Below are 14,825 nucleotides of genomic sequence, written 5' to 3' on the forward strand. Positions count from 1 at the left end.
CGTAGAAAATACTCAATTCCATTATTAATGATGAATTTTTTACAATAGTCTACATTTTTCGACACGGATCATTTCACGCGCTAATGACGACTGTTCTTTTCAAAAGAATTTATTTTGGCCGCGGCAACGAAGCGAATCAGAGCGAAGCGAACGAAGAAATTCGAAAAACATTCCAATTGATAATCTGATAATTCTCGATCTCGATCATATCGATCTGAAAACTTTAAAACAACGATGTGACAACCGCTTGAAATGATTTCGTCTTATCTTTCACGATCGGAGATCAAACATATGCCGATAGGGCAAAATAAAAATCAATTTTTTGCTATAAAAAATCTGTTATATCTATTATAATCTCTTATATTTTGCTCGATTTTCTGAATCGACAAACGCGTGAAATTGGAACGATGCAAATCGATCATCTTGCATCGTCTGTATCAAATCAAAGAGAAACGCCTTTGTTAAACGGATAGAAGATAATCATTAAACGAACACCGATCCGGGTCATCATCGTGTCTTGCGCGCGCGTCGTTCGCCTCTCTCGCCCGCGTTCATAATATTTATATGTAAACACGTCAGGAGAGAGCTAAGCACGCACCTCTAATGACATTTCCCGACGCATCGTAACCCCCGCGCTGTCGCAGATTTGCCGCCGATCAACTTGGCTCCTCTCAGCTTCGCCTCTGTCAATTGTCCGCGCGCCCGCATCGTTCGCGCTTCTCCTCGCCGACAGTCCACCTCATAACTTCATTCAGGGCGATATGGAAAACAGCGGAAATAGTTCTGTGGAATTAGAGACTGTCGAGCGAAACAACAAAGCCAATGAGTAAGTCACGCTTCGATAATAATGTTGTGTTATTGTTATTATACAACAAGAAAATCACTTAATTCCTCTTATTTGACAGAGTTTTACACGTATGTATTTTATGAGTATTTTTATAAATATGATTCGCGATGAAGTAATGGTTTAATTTAAATATAAGTTTAAATTCAAATAATTTAAATAACACACCTGTGTCAAAAATAAAGAAAAAATTAAATAGGAAAGAATACACATGCAAATATTTAATCTTCTGCCAAATTCTTCTGTAGTTTGGAAGAAATTGAAAGTTTAATTTTGCAGAAAAGAAAGTCCTCTAAAATTGATAGAATAAAATAAATAAATTCGTTTATTTTATCAAGTTTTGTGCGATATCAAAGATATTCCAATAATTCATCTGTGATTAATATTTCATCTATAATTACAACTATTTTATAAATTATGGAATATCAATCAACTTCTTCTTGGCAAAAAAATATGATAAATAAAAAACAATTTTGTTTGTCAACTAATTGTTGTCAGGAATTTGTTAATATTTATAATAATTTAGCTTGAAATTAATATTCTAATTATTACGATCATAATATAATATTATAATCCTAATACAAAAATATAGTATATTTAAAAATTTTGAATTGCGCACATTAAATTGTTCACGTCAGGGACACGCAAACCTTTAAATATTCCATGATTATTTTATAACATTTTTTATCATAATGCATGATCGTATTTTATTTATTTTGTGAGGTAAAAGGGAGGGAAAGATTATTCTTTAATAAATATTATTTTCTTTTTGATTGACACTTTAACGACATTTTTCATGGTTCCGTATACATGTAAAAATATGGTCTCAAGTATCCAATTGCGTTACACGAAACCCTACTCCTACTTCGCGATATATATTGCTGAAAGAATTACAAAATACAGTCGCACTAGTAGGAACCGATAGTTTCGTTTCAGCACCGGAATGTCGATCACTACGAAAATGGATTTGGGTTGCATCATCGACGAGTAAATAATAAATTTAATATATTATTTTTTTTAATATTATATATTACTCTTATACTTTACTGTATAATACTTATTCATAATACTTTCTTATATTTTCTTTTTTAAAAATTCTTTACAATTTAAAAAAAAAATTGATTAATTATGTTCTTCCACTTTTTCATATTGTGAAAAATTTTATTCCGACAAATAATTTAAACTTAATTTCAATAAACTAATGATTTTAATCTAATGATGAATAATAATAACACAAATGACGCAATTTCAAAATATATAATTTTGTTGTATTTGAAAATTTATTTAATAATTTGTAGATCATATATCATATATCAAAAGCAAGATTTCCGTATTATACACTGTATTGACTTCCGTGTCTTTTACGTATTTAAATTAACAACAAAACGATAACAAAGTGAAGGTTAAAGATAATTCATAAATATATGTTATAGAGCTTAATTATGTCGTTGATGTTCATTTTTCTTATTATTTTACTTAATTACATGTATTTGCATATGTAATTACTTATGATTGTATAACGTTAAACCGTGTTCGAAAATTATGCTTAATGAATGAATAATTTTTACTATTTCGTATTTATATCATACATATTTAAAATTGTGGTTGTTTAATTTTTGTTATATTTAAAACATACAGATATACATATATAATATATACTTTCATAATATAACTAAAACTTCAAAAGTACATTTTTAGTATTATTAGATTTGTTTTAATTTAATTTGTTTTAATTTAATTGCTATTTCTCTTAATCTGTTTTATTCTAATTATAAATGAAAAAAAGAAAAAATGTACTATTTTCTTTTAAGTTTTTTAAAATTTTACTTTAAATTTTCTCTTTGTTTGTCTCTCTTCCATACAGATGTTACATCGAAAATTTAATATCTCAGAAAAGAAGCAATTATCTTGTATATTGTATATAGCATAATATAAAGAGCATATATATTTTTTTAAGAATATTTATTTTATTTAAACTCTAATTATTTATTTTATTTATTCATTATTCTTTTCTCCGTATAATTATATCTTTTTTTGAAAACTTAAAAATATACGCCAATTCTTAACATCTTTATCGAAAGTTTTTCCATCTCAGCATTTCCATATTTCTGTCCCATAAGATTATTAATTTATTATCATAAATAAAAATTGCTGGCGATATTTAAATATTTCATTTTGAGAATTTTAAAATCAGCTCTTTAGAGATCGATCGCGCTAATCAGAGTATCCGCTGTTAAAATTTAGTGCAGTTGCATCCCATTCAAGAGATACTCTGCTTAACTCGCTTCCACGAGCAATCAGCACGCGTATAATAATTTCTGAATCAACGTGTTGTTCGTGTAACACGTGCACCGACAGTGCCTCTCTTCCTAGCTGTAGAAAGTTATGTGGCGAACGTTTCGCGTTCGTTTCACGTTCGCCATTCGTTCAGTCTCGATCCGGGATCCATGGCATGTTCGGTGATCACTGATTTGTCTTATTCACTCGAGATTAATGGATTAATTTCTCGCCTTAGTATTATCGTATAGCATTGGTGATCTCTTGTAAAGAGATATATATTATCGATCTTTAAGGCAAGATTGTTCACTTTATAAAATCGTGAAAGAAGAAACACGAGCGAAAATTCGCGCTGGACGATCGATCACTGATATTGCGGAAAGCTGGATAAACAACTTTTTAAAAATCCCGGTTCCAAATATCTCGAATTTGAGATTCTCGAATGAATGTGACAAGACAAGTATCAGAAATAGCTCGATTATTGTTCAAGCTGTCAGTGCGCGAGAGAGAGAAAGATGAATGACAATCGATCGCATGTGCTCGCCGATAAATCGTATGAATAAATCGCGCGATTCTTAAATCCATTGCGGACCTAATAAACTGCATCCGATTTATTTATTGATATCCAAATGATGAATATGGATTCAAGAATATTGAAGCGTTAAATTTAAGATTCGTGTTTCGAAATGTATCAGTGAATGTGTGTAAAGTCTGTGTAAAGGGATTATTTTCAAATATTTCAAAGACAACACATCAGAAAAAAAATCTTCATTTAAAAAGCAGTTATTTTTTTATAGCCATATGGGATATTTTCGAATTATTTCTTCAAGCAAGACATCATTTAGCGTTATAAGGCATCCAAACATTATATGTAGTATATTTCGAGTTTCAAATGTGGGACGAAGTCACGATTGTAATGGGACATATCTTCATCAAACGGAGACAGAAAAAAATAGACAGAGAGAGACAAAAAGAGTAGAGATAGAAAGGAAGCGAGAGAGGGACGCATCATTGAGTGGGAGGAAGTTTGCGATAAAGACAGACTAACTGAGAGGAAAAGCAGAGAGATCGAGAAGGTAGAAATACCAGAAAGAGAGAGAAAGAGAAATAGAGGTGGAGTGAGAGGTCTCTCGATATTAATCGTTTTATCTGTTGGACGAAGGGGCACCGAGCAGGACGTGGATCCTCTTCCAACGAAAGACACGGACATGTCGTGGCTGGACTCTTATTCGCATTTGACGAGTGACACGTGTTCACCACTCGCGTCTTTACGATTCGAGGGACGACAGCACGACGACATTACAAGACTTCGCTGATTACAACACGTCGTTTCATTCCTCGTCGTCATCGTCTCCATCCGCGTTTCTTCTCATCTTCCTTTTTTTTCTGGCGCTTGGCATTCACGAGCGACAAAATTGACGACGGATTATCCGAGGAAAAATTGTGACGACGTTGTTCGATTGTTGGTGACCGACCGCGAGCTGACTGGACTCGCGATCTCTTCATCTTTGTTCGATCATGGACGACGAAAAGATCAAGCTGTGAGTTCCTTTTGTGTTTCTGTCTTCGTTATTTTCATTGTGCGTGGCAGGCGAAAGACGTTGTCTCACGATTGAAAAAGCGAAAAAATCGACACGAAATCGATAAAATTGCACGAAATTATGGAGACGAAATTATGGAGACTATTATTTAATTTTGAAATGTGATCTGTACAACGCGATGCTATGTTAATTCGTTCAATTTCGGAGCCGTATTTGATATCTGTGGATATACTTGGATTTGTCACGTGCCTAAATTATTCCCTCGGTGCTTCGTGAATTAAATTTTGAGATTTCTAGAAGAAAATTGAAGATTTCTCTGTTAAAATTTTGTGAGTGGTGTGCAATCGATTGAAGTGATTTTTGGAAAATTAATCAATTGATCTCTTCAGAGTCATGTTCCACTCATTTCCTATGCTTTGATCCTTTATGGAGTGCTATTTTGAAATATTTTACGCGTATATTCTCGAAAGGTACACTCTCCTACCCTCTCTCAAATTCTAGCAGGAAAATATATGGAGCGTGATTGTGCTAATTGGAATCTATTGAAAAATAACGCGAGGAGAGTTTGAAAAATTATATGTCTGCAAATATATCGTTAATCACTGCAGTTTTTCGATAACACATTATCTACGATGATTCATAAGTATCGCATGAAAGGTTTCTAGACAATTTCCTTATTTATATCCAAAGTGAAAATTATCTTAGAAGGAAAAAGCTTGAGATCTAATTATTTTCAAATTATTAACAAAACTGTTTGAATTAACGAGAATTGTAATGCATTTTGTATTTTGTACTTTGCATCTTATAATTTTTAAATCTTATAAAATTCATGTATTTATGAAACATATATTGCATCGTGTCGAATACAATATTACGCAGTAGAATTTCTTGGAATATCCGATATATATGTCGTTATCGGAAAAAGATTATGAGAAATATTCCTACTGTTTATCGCGATATGGCAATAGCAGCGTCGTATAATCGTTAACGAGTCATCGTTCGACGAGACCCACCTGTTGACGTGTCGTCGACGCGAGAAAGCTTCTCCCTTCGATTTCTCTTTCCTCGGGCAATGTCTCTTTGTAGATTAACAAGAGTCGGAATGTGCCGGTGCGCTGATTGCCAAAATTACCGCAATTACTGTACGCGGCATGCAATATAGTTCTATAGTACGCAAACAACAAGGCCGCGAGAGATTCCCCTTCACTTTGCCGCACGCACGACAGGATCTCGAACATAATGCGAGGTCATGCAACCAGTTTAGCGAGAATTAATAAAAAGAAAAAAAAACGCACGGTTTTTTCCGTTAAGTCTGATCGAGCGTAGCTGTTGTGGGACAAATTTCTCGCGCGTAAAAGTGACAGATCAGCTGTTTCGCAAAAATTGTTTATGTTTGATCCGAGACAACGTGCGATTTTTTTTGTATAAAACGAGCAAATTTTTTTTATTTCACACTTCTTTTTAAATCGATTTTTATGTGAGATTCATTTCGTAATAAAATATTTCAAAATTTCTCCTATAAAATAAAATTCCGAAGAATTGAAATATTTTATCGAATCGTGGGCGAAAACGATCATCTCGTGTTGCCAACGGTAATTTTCGTGGAATTAGTTTGTTGTTCCATTTTCTGGTTTTTCCTGCAATATTTTTTTAATATATCAAACTTACAATTGTAATTTTTTATGATCTCCGCTCTTTTATTCATTACAAAATATTTTCTAATTTTTTGTAATATTAGATAGACTAACCGGACTGGTTTCGAATGACCCAAAAACATTGCTTCCAGTGCCTATGACACGTAGTGCCTTGAAATACTTTTTGATATTCATATCTCTTTCATGAATTTATATTTGTATTCATTCATTTATTAAATAATTTAAAATAAAGTAAAAGTATATTATAATAGATTAACTAAATTGATTAGGCGATTAGATGCACATTCGGTAAAAATAATATATATAAGATTTCTATGTATTCATCTAAGTTATTTATATCTATTTCTGAAGTTATATATTAAAGAAAACATTTTCTTTAAATTTATATTTAAAAAAGCATAAATGATCTTTTAAAAAAATATAATTTTAAAAATCAATAAGAAATATAATAAAGTGATGACAATTAAGTTATATAAATTTATTGAATAGTAGTATTTGATAAAATAATCTTGTACTATCCTCTTTAAAGATACACTGTCAATTAATTACGGAATAAACGATCGTTTAAAAAGTATCGCAATTTAATACGTTCGCGGTTCTTAGATAAGATCTTTCTTTCTCGTTGTACTACCTGTAAAACCGCATCCGTACCACAAATTTTTTAAATTGATAATTATCGATATTATATCGGGTCTATTACATCTTATAAAAATATATAAAGAAATATCTAATCCAAAGTTCAATCAGAATTGTGGGTGCGACTATATTATATTGTCCACTCACTTGCAGAACTTGTTCCGCTTTAATTTTACGAGCTTCATTTATGTCGAACATACTAATCCAGTTAAATCGATACGTTTCATTTCATGTTAAGTATCAAGCAACACAGCATTTGCAAAGCGGATATTTTTACAACTATAATGATAATGTCTTGTCGGGAGGAAGATATGTATGTCCACGTGTATGATTGCGATTGTACGATTCTGAGATGATCATAGGCGCGATATTGAAAAATGCACTCGCATCTGTCAAACTTTTCAGAGTAATTAATTAGAATGTTCAAAAAAGTATTCTCGTCTTCTAAACAATGCTAATGTATTTTCGATAATTTTTATGATTTTTACATTTATCTGCATTAAATACATTCAGATTTTATTTTTATTAAAACTGTTTGGTTTACATTTTTAGATTTTTCGAGTTTTATTAAATATTAAGGAATTTTTTTTAAAGAAAAGTAATAACTTTATAGAATTTCTGTTACAGCTTATGTCATAGTCTTCATCAGCTATTTTTCAGTGATTTTCTATAAAATATTCCATGTCGACGCCTATGAGAGCGATTCTCTCTCAACAAGGTTTTATTATTGTTCTTAGTATTAAAGTTCGTAATATTAAAGTATATTTATAATATGAAACTAATATGATGTAAGATAACGACAAGTGCAACAAAGGTAGCGACCGTCGTTGATTTAATACCTGGTTATATAAAAGCTCGCAGTGATAATTCATGTAAATCATTTGACCGCATAATATGATTCAAATGAACGATCTCAAAAAAATAATTTTTAACTTATTAAAGATAAATTTAATTTTTATATTTAATATAAAATAATTATATAAAATATTTAATATAAAAATTAAATTATATATTATATTTTTAATAATTGCATGACTAATTAATTATATTATTATATAATTATCTAAATTAATTAAATTTATTAATGGTAATTATATTTTTAAATATATATATATATATATATATATATATATATATTTAATTTTTTTTACTTATTAATTTTTATGAAGGATAAAAAGATTCTGCATTAATTCGCATTTTTAAAATATGAATATCTACATTGAATTTAATAAAATATTTTCGCAATAAAATATTTTCGATTAGTTTTAATATAAAAAAATCCAACAAAAAATAAAAAACTCCCTTAAGATTTTTAATATTGTGATATACATAAAAAAAGTAAATACTAAATTATAAAAGTTCAATTACATATTAGAATAAACTTATTGTAATCTCAGAAACTAACTTTAATTAATGATTTAATTAAAATAATCTATGCGTATAATAATTCAAGTATATTAATTATAAGTCATGTACATTAATTAAAAGTTTATTTAATAAAATAAAAATTATTTCTCTTCACTCTCTTTGTAAAATAAGAGTTAATTTTTTAATATAATAATTCCTATAACAGAGAGAGAGAGAGAGAGAGAGAGAAAAAGAGACAAATTATCTCTATCTTCTTCTTAATAACAAAATAACTATTTTGCAAAATTTATCAATTAGTATAAAAAAAGACTGTTGGTTCTATTGATTGGATCTTATTGGTTTTATTTAAAAGAGTAATAAATAGTGGAATTTTCATATAGCTGTAAAACTGATTATCACTTACATTAAGCAACAAGCGTGTAGGAAGAGGAAGATAAGCGGATTGAAATGGGGCATGCGTATTTCAAAAGAAATTTTTATCAAGACATATTCATCATAACTCTCAAGATAAATATCTCATGCGACCCCTTGCATTACCCTCATGTATCTCTTCTGAATTCAAGGAACTTTTAGATTACCTTGATTTAAGTCATTTACATAAAATCTGTATGGAAGCCATCTATATAAAAATCACAATCTGATCACGATATAATAGGTTTCTAACCGAAGGACACAGTTTCGAGATCAGATAGTGGCCTCCATGGAGACCAAGGCTATTTTATTAAAAGAATACAAACATTGTGCAAATTTAATTCGAATCTGGCCGCGAACAAAAATTTCGATTAGTAATTCGATGGTGATATGATGAGAATTATAAATCTCATATTTTAACAACTCAATCTCATTATAAAAAAAATAAAACTAATTAATTATTACACAATCCGCAGATCAACCTTAAAATATTTGAAAGCATTACACTATTAATTGATATACAAACGTATATATAATAATATTTTATATAAAGTTTAAATTAAATTCTGTAAATATCTCAAATTATTTAATTTAAAAAAATTAAATATATATATATATATATATATATATATATATATATATAATTTAGAAAAAAAAGAAAGAGAAAGATTCAGATCTGATTTTATTTACTTTCTTTGCACAGTTTTTAATATAATAGTGTACAAAGCACTGTCTATCGATAATTCTTAATCGTATGATTTTGCACACGGCATCATTTATCATCATCATTGAACCACAGCCAGCGATAGAAGACTGTCTGTGAGTATACACATGAATGATTATACATATGTTTGTGCATATAGCATTATCGATATGCAGTTGATAGTGGCCCTTTATAGAAAACGAGGACTGTAAGTCTTTTGTAATGTCACACCATGTTATTAAAGTGTAGCATTATCAAATGTGTAATATTATCAACAATACATATTATAAATTTAAATGTTTCCATCAGATTTATTATAAAATTAAATAATTAATACAATTATATAATTAGGATAAAATCTTGATGTAATAATAAAATGAATAATACTTTTTCATATTTTTTCGATTTCTTATAGATGTTATTTATAAGAAATATTTGTGGATTTTGTGAAAAAATCTACCTAAATTTCAATAAAAAAATTAAAAGAAAAATTTATACAAGTTAAACAAGTTGTATAGTTGTAGTTTAATAGTTATATACGCGAATCAAGTTTAAAAATTGTGTACGCGAGTCGCAGATTTTTAATAAATCTTTATTCTAGATTCTAATCAGCAATTGCATTATTATTTTTTTCATCAATATTTATATCATTTCTTTATCACACAAGCGTGTATACAAGTTATATCTGTATATAAATTTTATCTAAGAAAATATAAAAGGTATAAGATATCAGAGATAACTAAGAGATTACTGTGATGTGTCTCCATCATAATTTGTCGACCGGCAAATTAATTATTATCGATATCATTTCGATACTATACTGGAAAAAATTTTAATAAAAATAAAACTGACATAAAATGATGCCTGAAAGACGAAATTAATTATATTTATCAAGAAACTCAAAACAGATATTTAATTTTTCCTCTTCTGGATTTCCTCATTAATATTAATTTGTATACTATTATTCAGCAAATACGTAATCACTTTCTTTTGTTATATAACTTGAGAGAAATAGCGGACATGCACTATTTACGCGACAAGATCAGAAAGAAAGTAACAATATCTTTTTGATAAATAAGAAATAATAATCGAAAGTGTTCCGTCTCATAATTGAAAGCGTTAAAGTAAGCAACGCACACATTTATATGAGAAAGTCGTCTATTTTTCTACTCAAAATTCAACTTTTGATAATATTTAAATACAAAATAAAATAAGAAACAAAATTAATTTACAATGGATTACAGGTTTAAAGACAAGGCGATTTATGGCTACGGAACAAGCATCCCGCCTAACAATAATGAAGACGAGGAGAATGAAATGTCATCGCGGAAGGTGATTTTCTGCGTTCACGGAAAATTATCAGGCTGTTGCACAGTGGTGAAGGGCACTCTTGATGAAAATGCAGCTACGGATTATCAGCAGAATCCAAGTATGTTTAAAATATATTTTATTTAACAAATAGTTATGTGGTGATATTTAAAAAAATTAAAAATATCAGGAAATAACAATAAAAAATAATAATAATTAATATTTATAAAAAAATATTGATTTAGCAATTGTCTTTAAAAATAAAAAAAGTTCAAAAAATTGTTTGATATGATTGCTATTGTGTGCATCAAAAATTATTCAAAAAATTATTAAAAATTGTTTTATATAATTACCATTGTGTGCATTAAAAATTAATTAAATAAATAAAAGTTAGCAATAATTGAATATGTATTGAATAATATGTAATTAATAGTCATTTTAATATATTTCATGTGTTAAAGAAAGTTAATATATGCAGAGAAATTTCTCATAATACGCCCTTTTAAAATTGTAGCATAATATATATCTTATGCAAAATAATTGACATTTAATAATTATATATGAATTTAAATTTTTGAACTTTTTTAAATAAATATTATTTACTTCTTTTTTCTTTTCTTATAGTTTTCTTTTCTTTCAGTATCTCCGGAAGATCATTGTCACAGAGAAAGAAACGAGGAGATTGACAAGAAGGCCCGAAGAAAGTTATTGATTGCCAGCGTGCTTTGCGTCGTTTTCATGATAGCAGAAATAGTTGGTAATATAAAACAAAATTCCTGATGACTTTATCAAAATATAAAAGAACATAGAATGTATTTACAAAGGCAAGCAATTTTTAATCAAGTCATTTTATATCATTTTATCAGCGACAATTTCTTTTCTCAGGCGGAGTATTATCGAATAGTTTGGCGATAGCGACCGATGCTGCACATTTATTAACTGACTTTGCCTCGTTTATGATATCTCTCTTTTCTATCTGGGTTGCAAGTAGACCAGCCACCAGAAAAATGCCTTTTGGTTGGTATCGTGCAGAAGTAAGTAGGTTTCTTATATAAATATAAAAATGATAAATTTATATTAATATTATATATTATATACATAATATTATACATAATATTATATATACAATATATTATAATTCTATATATGCATATACAATTATTATATAATTGTATATATAACAATACTTTTCTATATATGTGACAAATTTTAAAAAAAGATATTGAATATAATCGATATTTTATGTACATTATGTATATTAGTAAATTATGAATTTAATACAGATAGAGATTAATAATAATATAAAATGTTAAAAATATTTATTCTTTATTATTGCTAATCTGTGTCTAATTAATTTCACTTTCTTGAAAATATTGAAAGTATATTTTTCATACTATGTATATAATTAAAAATTATTTTCATGTAATTTTAAAATATTCACGATATATATGGATTATATTTATAGAAAATTTGATAAAATTTAGTCACAGTGTGTGTTTCCGTAATCTATAACATATATATATATATATATATATATATATATATATATATACATATGTATATTTTGCAAAAATAATAGATTATTATTATACATGAAAACTAATAAATTTTTTTATATATTAATTTAGGTTATCGGCGCGTTGACTTCAGTTTTATTAATATGGGTAGTCACTGGCATTTTATTCTACCTCGCGGTTGAAAGAATCGTTCACAAAAACTTTGAGTTAGACGCGACAGTGATGCTGATCACATCTGCAGTTGGTGTTGTGGTAAATCTAGTGTTAGTGATATTAACGATAATATTTATTTAATGCTTTGCGCAGCTTTGCTTTGGGACTTTCACACACACACATATAATATAATTCATAATATCACATGCACGTTTGTTTCTAAAGTTTTGATAATAATCGGAATTATAATGTAACATCAATTGAATCATTCTCTAAACAATCATTGGTAATATTAAAGCAAAAGTAAATAATATAAAAATCTGTCTTTTTGATGAGAAATTTATGCTTTAAAAATGCTGATAATATTATGTGCCTACTAATTTAAAAGATTCGTTAAAAATGTACGCATATTTAAAATATATCGATTGTAGTAGAATTTTTGAAACTGCACTTGTATCTCTTTTCCTTAAAGAAAGACGTATGCAATAAATAATTTGGCATTGCAGAATGGGCCTGTCGTTGCATCAACATGGCCATAGCCACGGTGGCCATAACCATGGTGGGAACAATGACTTGGAAAATGTACTCGATGATGATCTCAAAGCGGAGAAAAAGAATATCAATGTACGCGCCGCTTTCATTCATGTTTTAGGTGATTTTATTCAAAGTGTAGGAGTACTCATTGCCGCATTAATCATTTACTTCAAGGTACCAAATTTTCATTAATATGTCATTTATATGTAATACTTTTATAATTTTTTTTACAAAAATTAAATCTTATTTTTTCATTATGTTATCTTTTACGATAAAAAGTTAATATTTATATGTATATGTGTAATTCGATAAATCAATTTAAATTACAGTTTTGCAGCTTTCTTTTAAAAAATACTATTACGTAAAATATCAATTTGTTTATATTTCAGCCGACGTGGAGCTTAGTGGATCCGATATGCACGTTTCTCTTCTCCGTATTAGTTATTCTCACTACCGTAGCGATTATTAAAGACGTAGTTAACGTCCTGATGGAGGGAATTCCCAAAGGTTTCGAATATTCCCAAGTGGAAAATACATTCATGCAAATAGATGGAGTCGTTAAGGTTCATAATCTTAGAATTTGGGCGCTCTCGCTCGACAAAACTGCCCTGTCGGCGCATCTCGCTATAAGTAAGCTCTTATCTAAAAATATAATCCAATATATATATTTCTTATTTATATATTTCACTTATGCAACTCAATTACTCTTGAGTCTTAAAATATCTTACTCAGGGGACGCTAGAAGTTAATATTTTTAGACTTCTAACATTTATATTCTTGACAGATCTTTTAGCAAACCTTTAAGTTTCAATATTTTCTGACTTAGAAAAAAATTTATATAAACTGTTTTTGATAAATTTCATATGCAACAATGTATACACCTAATTATAAATATTATTCATGTCCATTTCATCTGTTATCTGACACTTGTTTCTTATTAAGATGTGTAACGTTTAGGATTTAACGTAATGTTTCTTACAGAACCTGGAGCGAGCCCCCAGAATATCTTACGCACCGCCACGAGAAATATCCACGATAAATACAAATTCTTCGAGATGACGTTACAAATAGAGGAATTTAATGAACGAATGGAAAACTGTAAACAATGCAAAGCACCACCGCAATAAATCACTATCATTATTATATGCGGTATAGTCGTGATATAAGAGATGCGTGACTCGCATCGATGATAATAATAAAAGTCTCGTGATCGTTACGACACTTTATCGAATGAGAACGATGAGATTGTTTCATGCACGAAGGCAGTATATGTGCCTTCGTGCAATTACTTTGAACTCTTGTTATTTTTTTTTCTTTTCTTTTGGTCTTTTAACTTCGTGAACAAATACACGAATTCAGTCAATAACACTCGTACAACACATTATATTTAGATGTGAATAGTTTTCTTTGTTATTTTATTTAGATAAATTATAATTAGTTCTACTTAAGCTGTATCCTTCAATTATTATAATTGCAACAATTATAATAAATATAATAATAATTATTATTATAATAAATATTATAATAATAAATATTATAATTGTTCCTCGTATTATAAATGATCATGATTGATTACTTTCGATATGAATATTGTAATTAATATCAGTTTAAAAATGATATGTATATCTCAATAGATGTTTATAAATATTCAAATATCTAAGGCTATAAGAGCCAGACTCAATATGTTACCACAGTAACTTATAATTTCATAAAGAATCATTGTATATATCACAACATAGAGAGAGGAAAAAGAAAGTAAAAATAAGAGATTTATTCTATTAAGTAAATTTTCTCTGGTTGCATAGTTTGTAATATAGACAGATGAATGTTTATATTGCATAATTTTTATAATCTTTGCAAGATATTTTGTATAATATG

General features: G+C 28.6%; 1 protein-coding gene across 3 annotated transcripts; it reads left to right on the forward strand.

Annotated features, from left to right (window-relative positions):
• Nucleotides 1–582: 582 nt before the first annotated feature.
• Nucleotides 583–14,178, forward strand: LOC105251563 (zinc transporter 2-like). 3 transcript variants are annotated; one of them, XM_011258457.3, is made up of 8 exons: nt 583–826; nt 10,680–10,864; nt 11,384–11,500; nt 11,629–11,777; nt 12,372–12,523; nt 12,920–13,121; nt 13,337–13,577; nt 13,929–14,178. In XM_011258457.3, exons 1-8 carry the CDS (start codon nt 762–764, stop codon nt 14,072–14,074), a joined length of 1,257 nt encoding a protein of 418 aa, XP_011256759.1. In that variant the 5' UTR covers nt 583–761; the 3' UTR covers nt 14,075–14,178. The 3 variants fall into 3 exon arrangements, with proteins under 3 accessions (XP_011256759.1, XP_011256760.1, XP_011256761.1); XM_011258458.3 differs by lacking the exon at nt 583–826 and adding an exon at nt 1,746–1,831; XM_011258459.3 differs by lacking the exon at nt 583–826 and adding an exon at nt 4,092–4,662.
• Nucleotides 14,179–14,825: the final 647 nt, after the last annotated feature.

This window comes from Camponotus floridanus, unplaced genomic scaffold, assembly GCF_003227725.1.
Source record: "Camponotus floridanus strain SB8 unplaced genomic scaffold, Cflo_v7.5 scaffold7, whole genome shotgun sequence".
Taxonomy (NCBI): Eukaryota; Metazoa; Arthropoda; class Insecta; order Hymenoptera; family Formicidae; genus Camponotus; species Camponotus floridanus.